Genomic DNA, 13,377 nt, shown 5'->3' on the forward strand with positions numbered 1-13,377 from the left:
ATGAAAAAAAAAGTAAAACATTAATTGTAGCATAAATCATTTGATTGTTTCGGTTGGTTTGCAATACATGACATTATTGAAAGCAACAGTTTCTTTTTATTGTCGCATCACAATTTGCCGTGCTCATAGTTACCACTCCATGCTGCTGAGACACAATGGCCATGACCACTCACATCTCAAATACTATCAGATCATTCATGCTCACGGTTTATTGCCTTCGATTAGCCGCTAAGGTCCCAAACATTGCTGCGTATTTGATTAGAGGTGGGTCAACACATACAAATATGTCCATGAGGCCAAACACAGGCGGGTCTCCAAATGAACCCTCACATTCATTAAACTCAGTGACAGAAAGAAAACTATACTAACCTACTCCTACATGTGATGCCCAAATAAATCGGATCCACACAATACAATGTCTTAGCTATCTGTCCATTGCACCCGCAAACAAACAAACAAACAAAAAAAAAAGAAAATTCCCCAAAAATATAATCTATATGTAAAATCTGCGAACCAGATGCCAGTGCACTACCCCAATTACCTGAGCTAGGTTTAAACCTTGTTTAGGTCTTGTGCTAAAATAAAACCAACACCATCACAACTGCTTTACTGATTAACTGGCTGAAAAGAATAATTAACTGTGCTGACTTCGGAAATATATTATAACTTAAAAGGACAAAAAAAAGTGAGTGGTACTTCCTATTACATTTGGTAGATAAAGAAAATACACCAAGAAGGGTGAGAAGCTGGGAGGAGTGGCAGGATTATAAATTACAGTAAAAGAAAGCTTTGTGCAAGTGTGGTGGTGCGCCGAGGTCGCTCTCCTTGAAGCATGGGTGAGGGGTTCATTGGGCTACTCAGTAAATGTCAGCCATTGACCAGCAGCATATGGAGGGAGACATTGTCTGTCAGTGGTCCTTCAGTAGGCCACCGGCCCACTTTATGTTCAATGGGAGTAGCCACATGAGGTTATTCCATTCCTGGTATTGTTCAGGTGAGTGGGAATACGCATGTTTGCGACTCGACACATGCCCAGTCCGCTTATCACTGAGGCGTTGAGTCTCCATTGAGTTCTACGCCGTGCTGTTGCAGCTGTGCTCGAAGCAGCGCGTTGTCGCTCTTTAGTTCCTCAAGCTGGAAACATCAAGAGAGACACGTGAGGATAATTCGGAATATCACGCCAACAGCAGATGACATGATTTCATAATTGAAGCCAGTCGACACGGGAATTTGCCGGCTTCCAGAGAATTAAGTCAAATTACCTGTTGTCTCAGCAGTTCATTGTCCAGCTCGATTCGCTCTACTTCTTTGTAGCTCTCCTGCAATCGCTGGTTATTCTGACGCAGCTCTCGGATGTAATCACAAGCTTTGGACAGGATGCCTCCTTTACTCTAGAGGGCGAAAAAAGAAAAAGCACAGATTAGTCAGTCAGTCTTTATTAATCAAAATTTCAAGGTTTGCGCTTGAAATTTGATGTTGCTTCTTTTCTTTTAATATGGTAGTACGAGTTTTTAGTTTAAGACTTACAGCACCAGTTCTACTGTCTATATTGCAGTCGGGGATGATTTTTGAAAGTGTGACAATCCAGTTGTTAATCTTGTCTCTTCTTCTTCTCTCCACTGAAAGAAAGGGAAAAATTAGTAAACTTCTGATAGATAGATATATATTTTTTTTTTAACGCGTATTCACAACAACTTGACTAACGGCAAAGCATTTCCGTTTAGAATTTAACAATCATCTACCATAAAACACAACAATAAGCTTTGTTGTTAAGTGATTTAAGGTCACTGCTATTATTTCCTGAAATATTAGAACATAAAAATGATCAATTGTATTGCATTTTACCCTCATTGTGTTGTGCTCTTCTTCTTTCATCTCGAGGTGCTCGTGGACCATCCACCTTCCTGTGAGGACACACATTTTTGTTGTGGCTCCAGTTTTATTGCAAGAAAAATTAACTACTTGTAATTATATGAAATATTTGTATCCAAGTTAACGGGACACTTTTTCGACAATCAGTGATGCTTGTTGTAGTTGAAAGGTTTTTTTTTTTTTTTTTTTTTTTACTCATTAGTGAGTTAAGATTATTACATTTTCCCTCCAAACGACGGGCAACACTTCATGAGATTTTTAAAAGATCTGAATATATTACTCTTAACATTCTCTAAACATTTCAAGAGGATGAGTGACAAAGCAGGATTTGAACTAAAATTGTGAGGGTTAAAATGACGTTGACTCGATGCACTTCGGGGACAAAGAAACACATCACACCTCACAGCACACGATTACAGTAATTTGTTGATTTGTACACCACAGGAGTGACAGCGCGGGGGAAGGTGGTTGCAGCATTTGCTCGAATGTGAAAGTTCTCCTCACCAGTTTGTGCTGCCATGCTGCAACATGTCGCTTTCACCAACGTCTCTGGGGATGGCAGGTAAGTAGGACACAATGTGGTTTTCAGATGTTTGATCATTTTGTAGGATGGATATTGCTCTGTTTGTGCTGTAGTTCATTGTGATTTTCACAAACCATGTTTGGATTATTAGTTGTTTTTTTTTTAAATATTTAAAGGAACAAAAAGAAAATTTTAAAATGTAGGACTCTGCGGCCATGTGTAAATGAGGGCGTTTGGTCATTTAAAAATAAAAAATTAATAAATAAAAAAATTGTGTGAGGAGGCATTTGTGTACTCACGCTGGGTAAGTGTGTGTGCGCGGCGCGATGGTCCGTTGGGTTGCTGATTGCAGCACATCAGGCGGGGTCATCATTACGTAGAACTGACCTGGATACAATAATTAAAAAGGTTCACTTGTGCTGATTTTTTGTACATTTTATCGAGTTAAAGCTTGCAGGCCATGTCAAGCCAAACTGTGCAAACTCACCTGCGCCCTGTGTGATTGCGGGTTCAGAGGTGGTTTGCACAGACACAGCTGTGGCTGTCCCGTCACTGACTGCGGCGGCGGGAAAGTAGGCAAAACGCGTCTCTCCTCCTACTGTCTCCCCGACAGGACTTCCCCCGTTACTGAAGGGGTTCTGGATTACAGCCTGGAAGGGAAAGAATGAATCGAAACTTGAAATCACATTGTGACAAAATTTCTTTCGATATGACTTTGGATTTGTGTGTACGGTGCCCCTAACGCTGTGACAAACAAAAAAATGGTAGCTAAGTTAGTGTCAGTGAAAAACATTCAGGCATTTAGTAAATTCACAGTAATATTTGTTGTTGTTGACGAACCTGAGGCGCTCCTGCAAATGCAGCAGAGACGAGGCTAACGGCCCCGCTGGCGTCAGAAGTTGTGTCGACGTTGTCGTCTGTCACCTGAACTACACGATAGGTCACCTACAGAGAGAGCAGAAACAAATAGAAAACGACACCCAAATGAACTGTTTGGGGTTATTGGCTTTTACCTGCCCACCACTGTTTTCTGTGCGGAACTGGTACTGAACATTGTGGTCAGGGAACGCAGCTGGTGGGACAGCAGAAATAGTCCCAGCTGATTGATCCTCGACTTCTCCTGCAAATGCACATCGTATGGGTAAGTTAAGTAATGCATGTCCTATATGTCACATGTGCTTGCCATGCCGCAACATAGTTTAGATGAGGAGTGGTGTGCCAGATATTGCTATCTGACTTGCATGTCCACCATTGTCAAGTTATTCTTCGTTTATTAACAATGTACTCATTTTATATGTCACCAGTGTTCAGATTGAGTCACCATATAACTTAAATGTCTTGCGTTACATGCTGCAGTTAAAAAAAAACATGCAGTTTGTACTTTAAAAATCAGCAACGACAATGTAAAAAGTGTTATATTTGAGAGAAACGGATGCAATGTTTAAGAAAAAAAAAGTGTTTATTAATAAAATTCAATTAAAACAAATCCCATTTTCACCACTGTAGTTGGGGTACTTGATATTAACAAGTATTCAGTTATATTTTAAATCACATTCAAGCCTATGGACAAAGAAAACAAACATTTATGAATCATATTGAGAGTCTACATGAAAATTAAAATATAAAATTCTAGTAAGTGCGCTTATTAGATGTACCTAATTAAATGTCTTAAAGTGGTTTAGCAGTACTTTCACATTAGATAGAAGTAGCTGGATATAAAGCTCATACCTTCCTCCAGCTGCTCAATGTTGTCCGATTCCTGTTTGTCGTGACTGCAAAAAAAGGATACAATAAAAATACAAATATATTATTTTCTCCAAAGAATCTGACAGCTCGAAACTAGCATCACAAGTAAATGTTGACCAATGCTAGCTGCCGGTGAGGAGCGCCACCTGGTGGCCAGACAAGCAAACTGCGTGTTAAGACAAAAATAAAGTACGGCACCGTACTGTAGTGCAGTAAAATCAAGTAAAATGAAACAGATGGAACTTAAAATGTTGAAACGGAATAACATTAATGGATAACTAAACCCAAACGTTGAGGTCATTAGTTGCAGTTCGAGCTGGCACGTCTTATTGAAATGACCTTAATACCACAAAAACGATGCTAATTCTGTCCTAATAAAGTACTTATAATCCCCCGGGACGTGCACATGGTAAAGTTTTAACACAGTGCTGTCAGAAAATAAAAAAACATTCTTAAGTTGTTTCCTTGCAAGTGCAGTCTTGCAGCAGCGTAACCTACACACTCGCTAAATTAAAAAAAAAACAACATATATAAAATGCTCGCACGGATATATAAATGCAACTTTGCCGAAGCAACAAATAGTTGTCAAGCAACACCGGTGTAAAGCGAGTAAAAGTAAGCATGTCAAACAGCTTCAATATATCACGATCGTTTTGCAAAGAGTCTAAACTATGGCGGCCTTGCTCGGACGCAGCCTCGCGAGAGAAACGGCCGACGGGCCGAGCCTCACCTCGCCGAGCTGTCCACACTCTGCTCCAGCATATCCATGAAGGCTCGATCGGCGTGGGAACGAGCGACGGCAACAGCGCGGATCCGCCGAGATGGAGGCTGTGATCACGGGGACAAACACACGGGTCATGTGAGGCAGACAGGCCAGGACACGTGAGGCGGCGAGCGGCCACGGGAGCTAAAATGGAGGCTTCCGTTTCGTCTCTGCTGCTGCAAGTGTGTGCGTGCGTGTGCGTGCGTGCGTACGCCCGAACCTCCGAATGGGGCGCTTGTTTGCGAGCCGGCACCGCGCCGACGCATGCACCGCTTCGTGGGGCTTTAGATGGGCTACTTTACGACCTTTATTGTTTATTTTTCTAAAGCTGATGTTTGCGTGTTTTTAAGACGATTCTCGTTTTTTTGCGACGCACAGCCGCCGATTAGCGCCGTAAAGTTGCATTATGTGCAATGTAAAATAAAGAGTAGAGTCTTGAACATTTAGCGTTTATATTGTTCTTGGTTGGGCGTATGTGTGATTATTACTGCGTTACTATCCAAGTAGTGACTTCTAAGCTTCCAGTTGTGTATTTTATTTTGTCATGCTGATGGGTTTTTTTACGGATAAGATTCTATGACAAAATGCCTGTCCCTTTTCATAATGGCAACTATTTGACATAAGTACAGTTCATCCATTTTCTGTAATCATTTACAGTATGTCACTCGTTATTTCAAATGGGTTTGTCCACGTGATCACCCTGATCCAATACGGGTTTTCGCTCAGACCACGTGACATAAACGCAACCATTCCAAAACGTCACAGTTTGAACCAAAAGCATTTACAAACTAAAAACGTTCAAAGGCAAAGCAGAGCGTGCAAAAATACCTCAATAAGAATGATTAAAATAAGGTACATTTACAATTAAATGCATTTAAAAACAAAATATTGAAATGAATTTATAAGCAAAGAGGGGGAAAGTGTTTTCTAATATTATTGACAGAAATCAAATCTAACTCAAAGATCTTAATTGAAGGGTGTAGTTTTTAAGATGGATTTAAAAACAATTACTCTTAAGGCTGACTTACCTTGTGTTGGCGTCTTATTTCACTTGCATGCAGCGTAACCGCTAAATACTGCATCACCAGATTTGCTTTGCAACCTGGGCTCCACTAACTGACCTAAGTCAACAGATCTCAGAGCCCAACTTGGTTTATATTCTATTAGAATTTTTTAATGTATTCACAACTCAAAACCATTCAGTGATTTGTGGACCAGGAGAAGGATTTTATTATTGTTCATTGCAGTTCTGCTTAGCTATGACACGTCTATTTGAGATTGGAAGATCTTCACCCTGTTTTGCTGCCTCATCATGGGCGGAGTAACTCTGTGTGGCGGGCAGCTATTATGTAATTCAGAATGTCTTGTTCACAGACACGTTTTGAAAAATAAGCGGAAAACAAAAAATTTACTTGGCTGTTTAATTTCACACTTGGTGGCCAAGCCTACTACTGAATTGGAAATGGAACTTAATAGAGTCACCGTAAGTGCAGAGGTTCAATGCTCTGACTTGGGTTCAGTTCCAACTCAGTGACAGTGAGAATAGGTTTTCGGAAGATTGGTTGGAAATGAATGAAGAAAACATATAATTGACGTAATTGAACGTTTGAAAAACTGAAAGGAACGTCGACTGATAGAAGCCAGAGAAGTTAGATGAGGATATGTTAACATACAATGAAAAAAAATAAAATAAAAAGAAATGAACTCCAATCACAAGAAATAGCAACAGAGGGTGACTCATTTGTTCAGACCGCAGACCAGAAAGAGAGATGGAGAGGAGCAACCACCAAAACTTTGAGGCCAACCTCTCCTCTTTACCCCTCCCATCTCATTCTTTCCAATGGGCACGCACATATATTCCGACAGTATACACATAGCAACAGGCTGAACTGTGCTGGTGATCACAAAGGGACCCGGGGATCTCTCTATCGCAAATATTCAACAAAATTGAGATTTTCACTTCTTTTGAACCAATCAAAGGGGTAAGTTGTTATTTTTTTGGGGCACGCATAAAAGAGCCTTGTTTCTCTTTGAACTGCTTCTATTCAGTTTCTTTGATGGTTGCATTTTGTGCACTTCCCAAGTCTTTACGCATGTCTTTTCTGATTCAGCAGAAGTAAGCTTGAGCGATGGCAACCCCAAAAAACACTCCCCGAGGCGCAGGCAACCCCCTCTCCCCCAACCGCATCACGCGTCTCCAGGAGAAGGAGGATCTCTGCAACCTCAACGATCGTCTGGCCGTCTACATCGACAAGGTGCGTTTCCTGGAGGTGGAGAACGCCGGCCTGCGTCTGCGCATCACCGAGTCCGAGACGGAGGTGTCGCGGGAGCTGACGGGCTTAAAGGCGGCCTATGAGACGGAGCTGGCGGATGCCCGCAAGACTTTGGACTCGGTGGCCAAAGAGCGTGCTCGTCTGCAGCTGGAGGTGGGCAAGCTGAGGGAGGAATACAAGGAGCTGAAAGCAAGGTATGCTCTCGTTCAGTTGAACGGCGACGACATTATGGACGCTCAGGACTATTAATAACCGATGTACATTTTGCTGACATGCGAATTGCTTTGCTGCCGGGGCCACACCCCAAAGACATCGCAGCTCAACATCGAACTACCATTTAGACATCAATGGCCTGATGACTAACTTCTCCCCCCGTCCTCCTTATCCTCCAGAGTAATGACACACTCACGATACGTGGCAGTGCTTCGAGGTCTCCGCTTCTTGTACTCTTCCATAAATATTGGCTTGATGGTTCCAGTGTGTTTGGCAGCGACAGGCTGTTGCCATGGCAGCATCGCAACCAAACACCAAAAGCTGCGGTTTGTGGCAAGCTGGAGAAGACTGGAAACACTGTAGCTCAAAAGTTATGTGCATGAGTGGAAACACAAAAGTATATCCCCGTAACCCCCCCCCCCGCTGCCCCCTTAGAGAAAATTCCATCTCAAAATAGCACATTTGACGGTGTAGAGGAAATTATTATGCAGTTCCCACTTCAGTCTCCGGTTTTCTTCGAACGCCCTCTTATTCTTTCATCCATTTTTCCATCCTGCCTTTCAGTGAGTTTATGTGTCTGTCAATGCAGGAACACGAAAAAAGAATCGGATCTGGCAGGAGCGCTGCAGAGGCTCAAAGATTTGGAGGCCTTGCTGAACTCCAAGGATGCGTCGTTGACCACCGCGTTAGGAGAAAAGCGCAGCCTGGAGACAGAAAACAGGGACCTGAAGACGCAGGTTGCCAAGGTAAATTAAAAAGTGTCTATTTTACCCGATGAATTGGATCACATTTGTGAAACTGTCGCGTTGTGACGCGCTATCAGCTCGACGCCAGCCTGGGCGATGCCAGAAAGCAGCTGCAGGATGAGATGCTTAGGAGGGTGGATGGGGAGAATCGCATTCAGACGCTCAAAGAGGAGCTGGAGTTCCAGAAGAACCTCCATTCAGAGGTCGGAAACCTGTTATCATCACATCGCTTGATTCATGAAAACTGAAGCTGTGGGCGTGAGAGCGTCATTTTTCATGTAACGCCTCACACACAGGAGCTGCGCGAGGTGAAGCGACGCCATGAGTCCCGCATGGTGGAGTTGGACAACGGCCACCAGCAAGATTTTGAAAGCAAGCTGGCCGATGCCTTGATGGAGATGCGAAGCCAGCATGAACTTCAAATTAAACTCTACAAGGAGGAGCTGGAGAAGACGTACAACTCCAAGGTTAACATTTTACTTGCTGGAAAATATCGGCAAATTACATACCTACCTTCAACTATGTTTTTTTTTTTTTTGTGTTCAGCTGGAAGGCGCACGTCAGTCAGCGGACCGAAGCAGCCATCTGGTGGGCGCAGCGCACGAGGAGCTCCAGCAGACGCGAGTGCGCCTGGAGTCTGTGTCGGCTCAGCTCAGCCAGCTGCAGAAACAGGTGGAGTGCGTTTAATCTGTCAGGGGCCTTTAGAATGACCCGATGTCACTTTTAATTAACTGATCCATTGGATTGGCTTTTTGCCGATTGGGCTCTGATCATTTTCCATTTCATTGTGACAGTGTTTAACAAGTCAATCACATTTGTGTCGATTCTAGCTTGCAGCCCGCGACGCAAAGGTGAGAGACCTGGAGGAGGCTCTGTCTCGAGAGCGCGACACCATGCGACGCCTCCTGGGAGAAAAAGACAGAGAAATGTCCGAGATCCGACAGCGGATGCAGCAGCAGCTGGATGAATATCAGGAGCTCATGGATGTCAAGCTGGCTCTCGATATGGAGATTGGCGCCTACAGGAAGTTGCTTGAGGGCGAGGAGGAGAGGTGAGCGTACAGGACACAAATTTCCAACAACTTTACAAGCCACTGATGCCTCCGCGTTTGTTTGCAGGCTGCGTCTCTCTCCAAGCCCGCCGCCGACAAAAATGGCCGGAAGTCGCTCCTCGAACGCATCGGCTCATTCCCGATCCTTCAACTGCGGTGCTCAGAACTCCCCCGCGAAAAGGAGGCGCCCCAACGACACGGACAGCGAGGCTTCGAGTTTCGCCGGGGGTGCTGTGGCTCGTACCCGCGTTACCCAGCAGGCCACTGCCAGTGGGCGTGTCACCGTGGATGAGGTGGATCAGGATGGCAAATATGTCCGACTCAGCAATAAAGCAGATGAGGTAAGCTAACATCATCCGAACTTAAATATGGGGCAGTGATGTCGATAAAATGTTCCGTAACTACAATTACTCATCAAAATGACGATGCTTTACGTCACTCACTCATTCATTGTTATCAATTATTATTAATTTAGTCTCCTACATTGCTGCTTTAGGATCAAAATTTGGGGAACTGGCAGGTGAAGCGTCAGGTTGGATCTTCTGCACCGATTGTATTCAAGTTTCCCTCAAAGTTTGTCTTGAAAGCCGGCCAGAGGGTCACGGTAAGCGAGATTTCAAATCAGCACGGTGATAGGGTTCGAGGTGTCTGATGCTTCTAAGACTTTTGCGTGGTGACCAGATCTGGGCTGCTGGTTCTGGAGGAAACCATAATCCTCCCTCTGACCTGGTCTGGAAGACACAGGCCAACTGGGGCACCGGAGACCAGTTCCAGACCACCTTGATCAGCGCTAATGGGGAGGTGAGACATCTTTTAAGCGACAAAACGTTTTGACAAACATCAACATTTATCTTTTGACTTTCTTAACAGGAAATGGCGATGAGGAAAGTCACTCGCACACATTTGGAAGATGATGATGATGACATGGTAACATTATAATGACACTGTATATTAATAAAATTCAAATGGCAAAAGAGAGCAACATTTTATATTGGTTAATATTTTGGAAAAGAGTCAGCATTTGTTGCTTCCGCAGCAGGTTGCTCACAGCACCTGCGGGGACGGCGAGTACAATCTGCGGAGTCGTACAGTTCTTTGCGGCTCCTGCGGCCTCCCCTCGGACAAGTCCAACAGCTGCAGCTCCGTGTCTTCAGCCTCCCGCTCCTTCCGCACTGGCGGCATCTCAGAGGGTTTGTTGCCTCATTCCTACGTGTTCAGTAATAGCACACCTCGCAAGGTGAGAGCATCAAAACTAAACGGCCTAAAACACACACACACACACACACACACACGCACACACACATTAAGTGACAATGATGCAATACTGCCGCTATGATATTAATTATGTTTTGTTTTCAGAGTGGAACCCGAATTGAGAGCTGTCCAATAATGTGAGGCCCTGCATCTTTGAGCTTCATTTTCCATACCAATCCATTTATATATTTAGGCTAGTTTGATAGAATTTTCTACATGTAGTCTGCAAAATTATTTACGCTTATGTTGATAGGCATGCTTATGGAAATTGGTTGGCCACCAGCCAATAAATATGAACTATAGTTTCATTCAGAACTTGGACATCTTAACATCCTTGTTAAGACTTTTTACCCCCCCCCCAAAAAAATTAAAATAGACCCACTTTTGTACTTTTGATGTCATGAAGAATGTTCTAAATGTATCTTTTTTTTTACGCCTTGTTGAATGAAATCTGTTCCTCCTTTTGTATTTTTTTATATTAATAAAGTTGTTCTTCTAACAAATTGAATTTGTCTTTTTTTCCTGTTCGTTTCATTTTCTGTAATCATTAAAGCACTATGCGCCATTGTTTGGTAAAAATTACAATAATTATTAATGCTATTATTGCCGTTTTGGTGGAAAATATTTGACATATGAATAGGCAGATGCTATTAACATCGATTAATACCCATTAAAAAAAGACTTCTCCAAGACTTGACCTCGGCCTTTATATTGAAATTTGAGCGACTTTATGGCTCTGTGCTTTTATTTTGAAAGCACTAAGCATTGTTTTTGTTCCGCTTGCCAAACCCGGAAGTAAATAATTTCCACGGGCAGCAATCTGAGCGAGTGAGCGCCTCTCTGCTTGTTGTTTTTTGTGTAAGATTTGTTATTGCATGCTTACATCAATATATTGCATGCTAAACGGGAAATCGGCGTTCATTTGGTGAGTGTTCCAAATCTTTATTCATCTCCGGTTGCCGTTAAAGGTTGTACTCTCGCGAAGTTTTAACTATTTTCAGAAAGTGCACACCCACTTGATTATATAAACTCGTCAGCTGAAACGCTGCACATCATTTACCCAGAAAAGTACTTGACTTGTTTACAAAAAAAGTAATAAGTACCGCATTAATTCAGTTGCTCTACTTAAAAGTAAAATAAATATGTATTAAATAAAAACTACAGACTGAATTGAAAAGTAAAATTACATTTTCGCAGTAAATTCTACAGGACAATACCAATTTTCATAAGTGCAAATTATTTTTATTTTTTAATTTTATTAATATGCCTTGTGCTCATACTAAGAGAAAAAAAACACCTTGTTATACATGTAGTGTTGGCTCAGTACCACTATTTGTACTCTGTTGCTTGATTTGTCCCGAGAAAAAGAAGTTTGATGCTGACTATTATGATGTAAATTACGTCATGAGGATGGAGAACATTTGTAGTGAACTATTTCAGGACCATCTGAATGCTGAGTGTGCGGGCTCTTTTTGGCATCGGCTTCCTGGTGACCTCACGGGCCGCAGCAGTCTTTGCGCAAACGGGGAAATGCCCGCTGTCACCTTCAGCTAACAAGCACCAGATCGACTGTTACAGCAGCAGAGCAACTTCCGCCATGGCTCAGAGCATCAAATATCTTGGGTGTGTTTTATAGAGAATTTAAAGCAACTCTTTCCATTTTTTATTTTTTTTTTACTTACTTGTCATTGTTCTGTAGACAAGAGGAAGCCCAGCGCATTGATGAGGAGCTCTTCAATGAGTACGGCTTCAGTGTGGACCAGCTGATGGAACTCGCAGGCCTCAGCTGTGCTACAGCCATTACGCGGGTAAACCAGAATTTCCTTTTCATTCTAAAATGAAAGTAACGTGAATAAAAGAGTCGCTTGTTTTCCACCGAAGGCGTATCCACTGAGTAGCTTGGTCAAAACCAAACCCACAGTGCTGGTTATATGTGGACCGGGTAACAATGGAGGAGACGGCCTTGTCTGCGCCAGACATCTTAAACTATTTGTGAGCGTCCCATGTTTGTGTTTTCATCTTTGCGACCAAAAAGGAAGTTTCCCTTGTAACTTCTTCTTTATCTGTCAGGGTTACGAGCCCTCCATCTTGTACCCGAAGAGGCCCAACAAGCCACTGTTTCATGGTCTGACCACCCAGTGCCAAAAAATGGAGATCCCATTTCTTACAGAGATGCCTGAGGTTTGTCACCACTTCAGTTGAATTTTACTGTGTTAAAATGTGATATTTTAAAAAATATATTTTTGTGGTTAGGCCCCCGTGATTGACGAGGCCTTCAACCTGGTGATTGACGCCATCTTCGGCTTCAGCTTCAAGGGGGCCGTGCGGGAGCCTTTTGGTTCCGTCATTGATGTCCTGAAGAAGACCACTGTTCCCATTGCCAGCATCGACATCCCCTCAGGTCCGTCCTTTTTTATTACTTTGGGAATCGCTCATCGAAACGCGCCGCCATGCCTAATCTGCACAGGGACTTCATAATCATTGGCAATAGTGATCTAGTCGCTCTTTTGTTTCATTAAAGGTTGGGATGTGGAGCAGGGGAGTGTCGACGGATTGCAGCCCGACACGCTCATCTCTCTGACAGCTCCCAAAAACTCTGCCAGCCTTTTCAAGGGACGTCATCACTTTCTGGGAGGCCGCTTCGTGCCGCCCGCCCTGGAGAGGAAATACCAGCTCAACCTGCCCCGCTACCCCGAAACTGACTGTGTGTTAAAATTATAAGACGTAAGAGTTGCCGAAAATATTCAGTTGCGACTTGTCTGACCTTGAAATGCTTCATATGATCCTAATGTGCTTTTGATCACGGTGGTTGCTTCGGCTGTTTAAACATAAAATCTAGACATCAGTACGAAACTCCATTTTCATTTCTGTAGAAACAAAAATGAACCGCAATAACATGCAACTATCTAAATATTTAGCATCCACACACAAAAAAA

General features: G+C 43.1%; 3 protein-coding genes across 9 annotated transcripts; 2 read left to right on the forward strand and 1 right to left on the reverse strand.

Annotated features, from left to right (window-relative positions):
- Positions 1-191: 191 nt before the first annotated feature.
- Positions 192-5,176, reverse strand: usf2 (upstream transcription factor 2, c-fos interacting). Its single transcript, XM_088318391.1, has 11 exons — positions 4,872-5,176; positions 4,124-4,167; positions 3,409-3,515; positions 3,236-3,340; positions 2,883-3,045; positions 2,695-2,782; positions 2,377-2,421; positions 1,846-1,904; positions 1,528-1,619; positions 1,263-1,391; positions 192-1,134 (listed from the first exon to the last, which is right to left on the reverse strand). Exons 1-11 carry the CDS (start codon positions 4,907-4,909, stop codon positions 1,045-1,047), a joined length of 960 nt encoding a protein of 319 aa, XP_088174517.1. The 5' UTR covers positions 4,910-5,176; the 3' UTR covers positions 192-1,044.
- LOC148321338 (lamin-A-like) lies at positions 2,098-10,798 on the forward strand. Of its 5 annotated transcripts, none has more exons than XM_088318384.1 (13): positions 2,098-2,434; positions 7,016-7,371; positions 7,980-8,136; positions 8,214-8,339; positions 8,433-8,603; positions 8,683-8,808; positions 8,967-9,187; positions 9,255-9,528; positions 9,684-9,791; positions 9,869-9,988; positions 10,058-10,114; positions 10,224-10,424; positions 10,547-10,798. In XM_088318384.1, exons 2-13 carry the CDS (start codon positions 7,034-7,036, stop codon positions 10,580-10,582), a joined length of 1,935 nt encoding a protein of 644 aa, XP_088174510.1. In that variant the 5' UTR covers positions 2,098-2,434; positions 7,016-7,033; the 3' UTR covers positions 10,583-10,798. The 5 variants fall into 5 exon arrangements, with proteins under 5 accessions (XP_088174510.1, XP_088174514.1, XP_088174513.1 ...); XM_088318388.1 differs by having other exon boundaries at positions 10,227-10,424; XM_088318387.1 differs by lacking the exon at positions 2,098-2,434 and adding an exon at positions 3,443-3,536.
- Positions 10,799-11,194: 396 nt separating this feature from the next.
- Positions 11,195-13,286, forward strand: naxe (NAD(P)HX epimerase). Of its 3 annotated transcripts, none has more exons than XM_088318453.1 (7): positions 11,195-11,269; positions 11,882-12,064; positions 12,141-12,249; positions 12,323-12,433; positions 12,512-12,622; positions 12,695-12,842; positions 12,963-13,286. In XM_088318453.1, exons 2-7 carry the CDS (start codon positions 11,892-11,894, stop codon positions 13,160-13,162), a joined length of 852 nt encoding a protein of 283 aa, XP_088174579.1. In that variant the 5' UTR covers positions 11,195-11,269; positions 11,882-11,891; the 3' UTR covers positions 13,163-13,286. The 3 variants fall into 3 exon arrangements, with proteins under 3 accessions (XP_088174579.1, XP_088174577.1, XP_088174576.1); XM_088318451.1 differs by having other exon boundaries at positions 11,220-11,299; XM_088318450.1 differs by having other exon boundaries at positions 11,231-11,366.
- Positions 13,287-13,377: the final 91 nt, after the last annotated feature.

The sequence above is a fragment of the Idiotropiscis lumnitzeri genome, chromosome 16 (assembly GCF_059441095.1).
Source record: "Idiotropiscis lumnitzeri isolate Australia: NSW breed Sydney's pygmy pipehorse chromosome 16, RoL_Ilum_1.0, whole genome shotgun sequence".
Classification (NCBI taxonomy): domain Eukaryota; kingdom Metazoa; phylum Chordata; class Actinopteri; order Syngnathiformes; family Syngnathidae; genus Idiotropiscis; species Idiotropiscis lumnitzeri.

Coding starts and splice junctions, on each gene's coding strand:
- usf2 (XM_088318391.1), bottom strand. CDS start 4,909: ATGGATATGCTGGAGCAGAGTGTGGACAGCTCGGCGAG. Junction 3,516..4,123: donor CATTGAGCAGCTGGAGGAAG/GTATGAGCTTTA, acceptor GTGCATTTGCAG/GAGAAGTCGAGGATCAATCA. Junction 3,341..3,408: donor CAGAAAACAGTGGTGGGCAG/GTAAAAGCCAAT, acceptor CTCTCTCTGTAG/GTGACCTATCGTGTAGTTCA.
- LOC148321338 (XM_088318384.1), top strand. CDS start 7,034: ATGGCAACCCCAAAAAACACTCCCCGAGGCGCAGGCAACCCCCTCTCC. Junction 10,115..10,223: donor AAGATGATGATGATGACATG/GTAACATTATAA, acceptor TTGCTTCCGCAG/CAGGTTGCTCACAGCACCTG. Junction 10,425..10,546: donor GTAATAGCACACCTCGCAAG/GTGAGAGCATCA, acceptor TTTTGTTTTCAG/AGTGGAACCCGAATTGAGAG.
- naxe (XM_088318453.1), top strand. CDS start 11,892: ATGCTGAGTGTGCGGGCTCTTTTTGGCATCGGCTTCCTGGTGACCTCA. Junction 12,065..12,140: donor CAGAGCATCAAATATCTTGG/GTGTGTTTTATA, acceptor ATTGTTCTGTAG/ACAAGAGGAAGCCCAGCGCA. Junction 12,843..12,962: donor CAGCATCGACATCCCCTCAG/GTCCGTCCTTTT, acceptor GTTTCATTAAAG/GTTGGGATGTGGAGCAGGGG.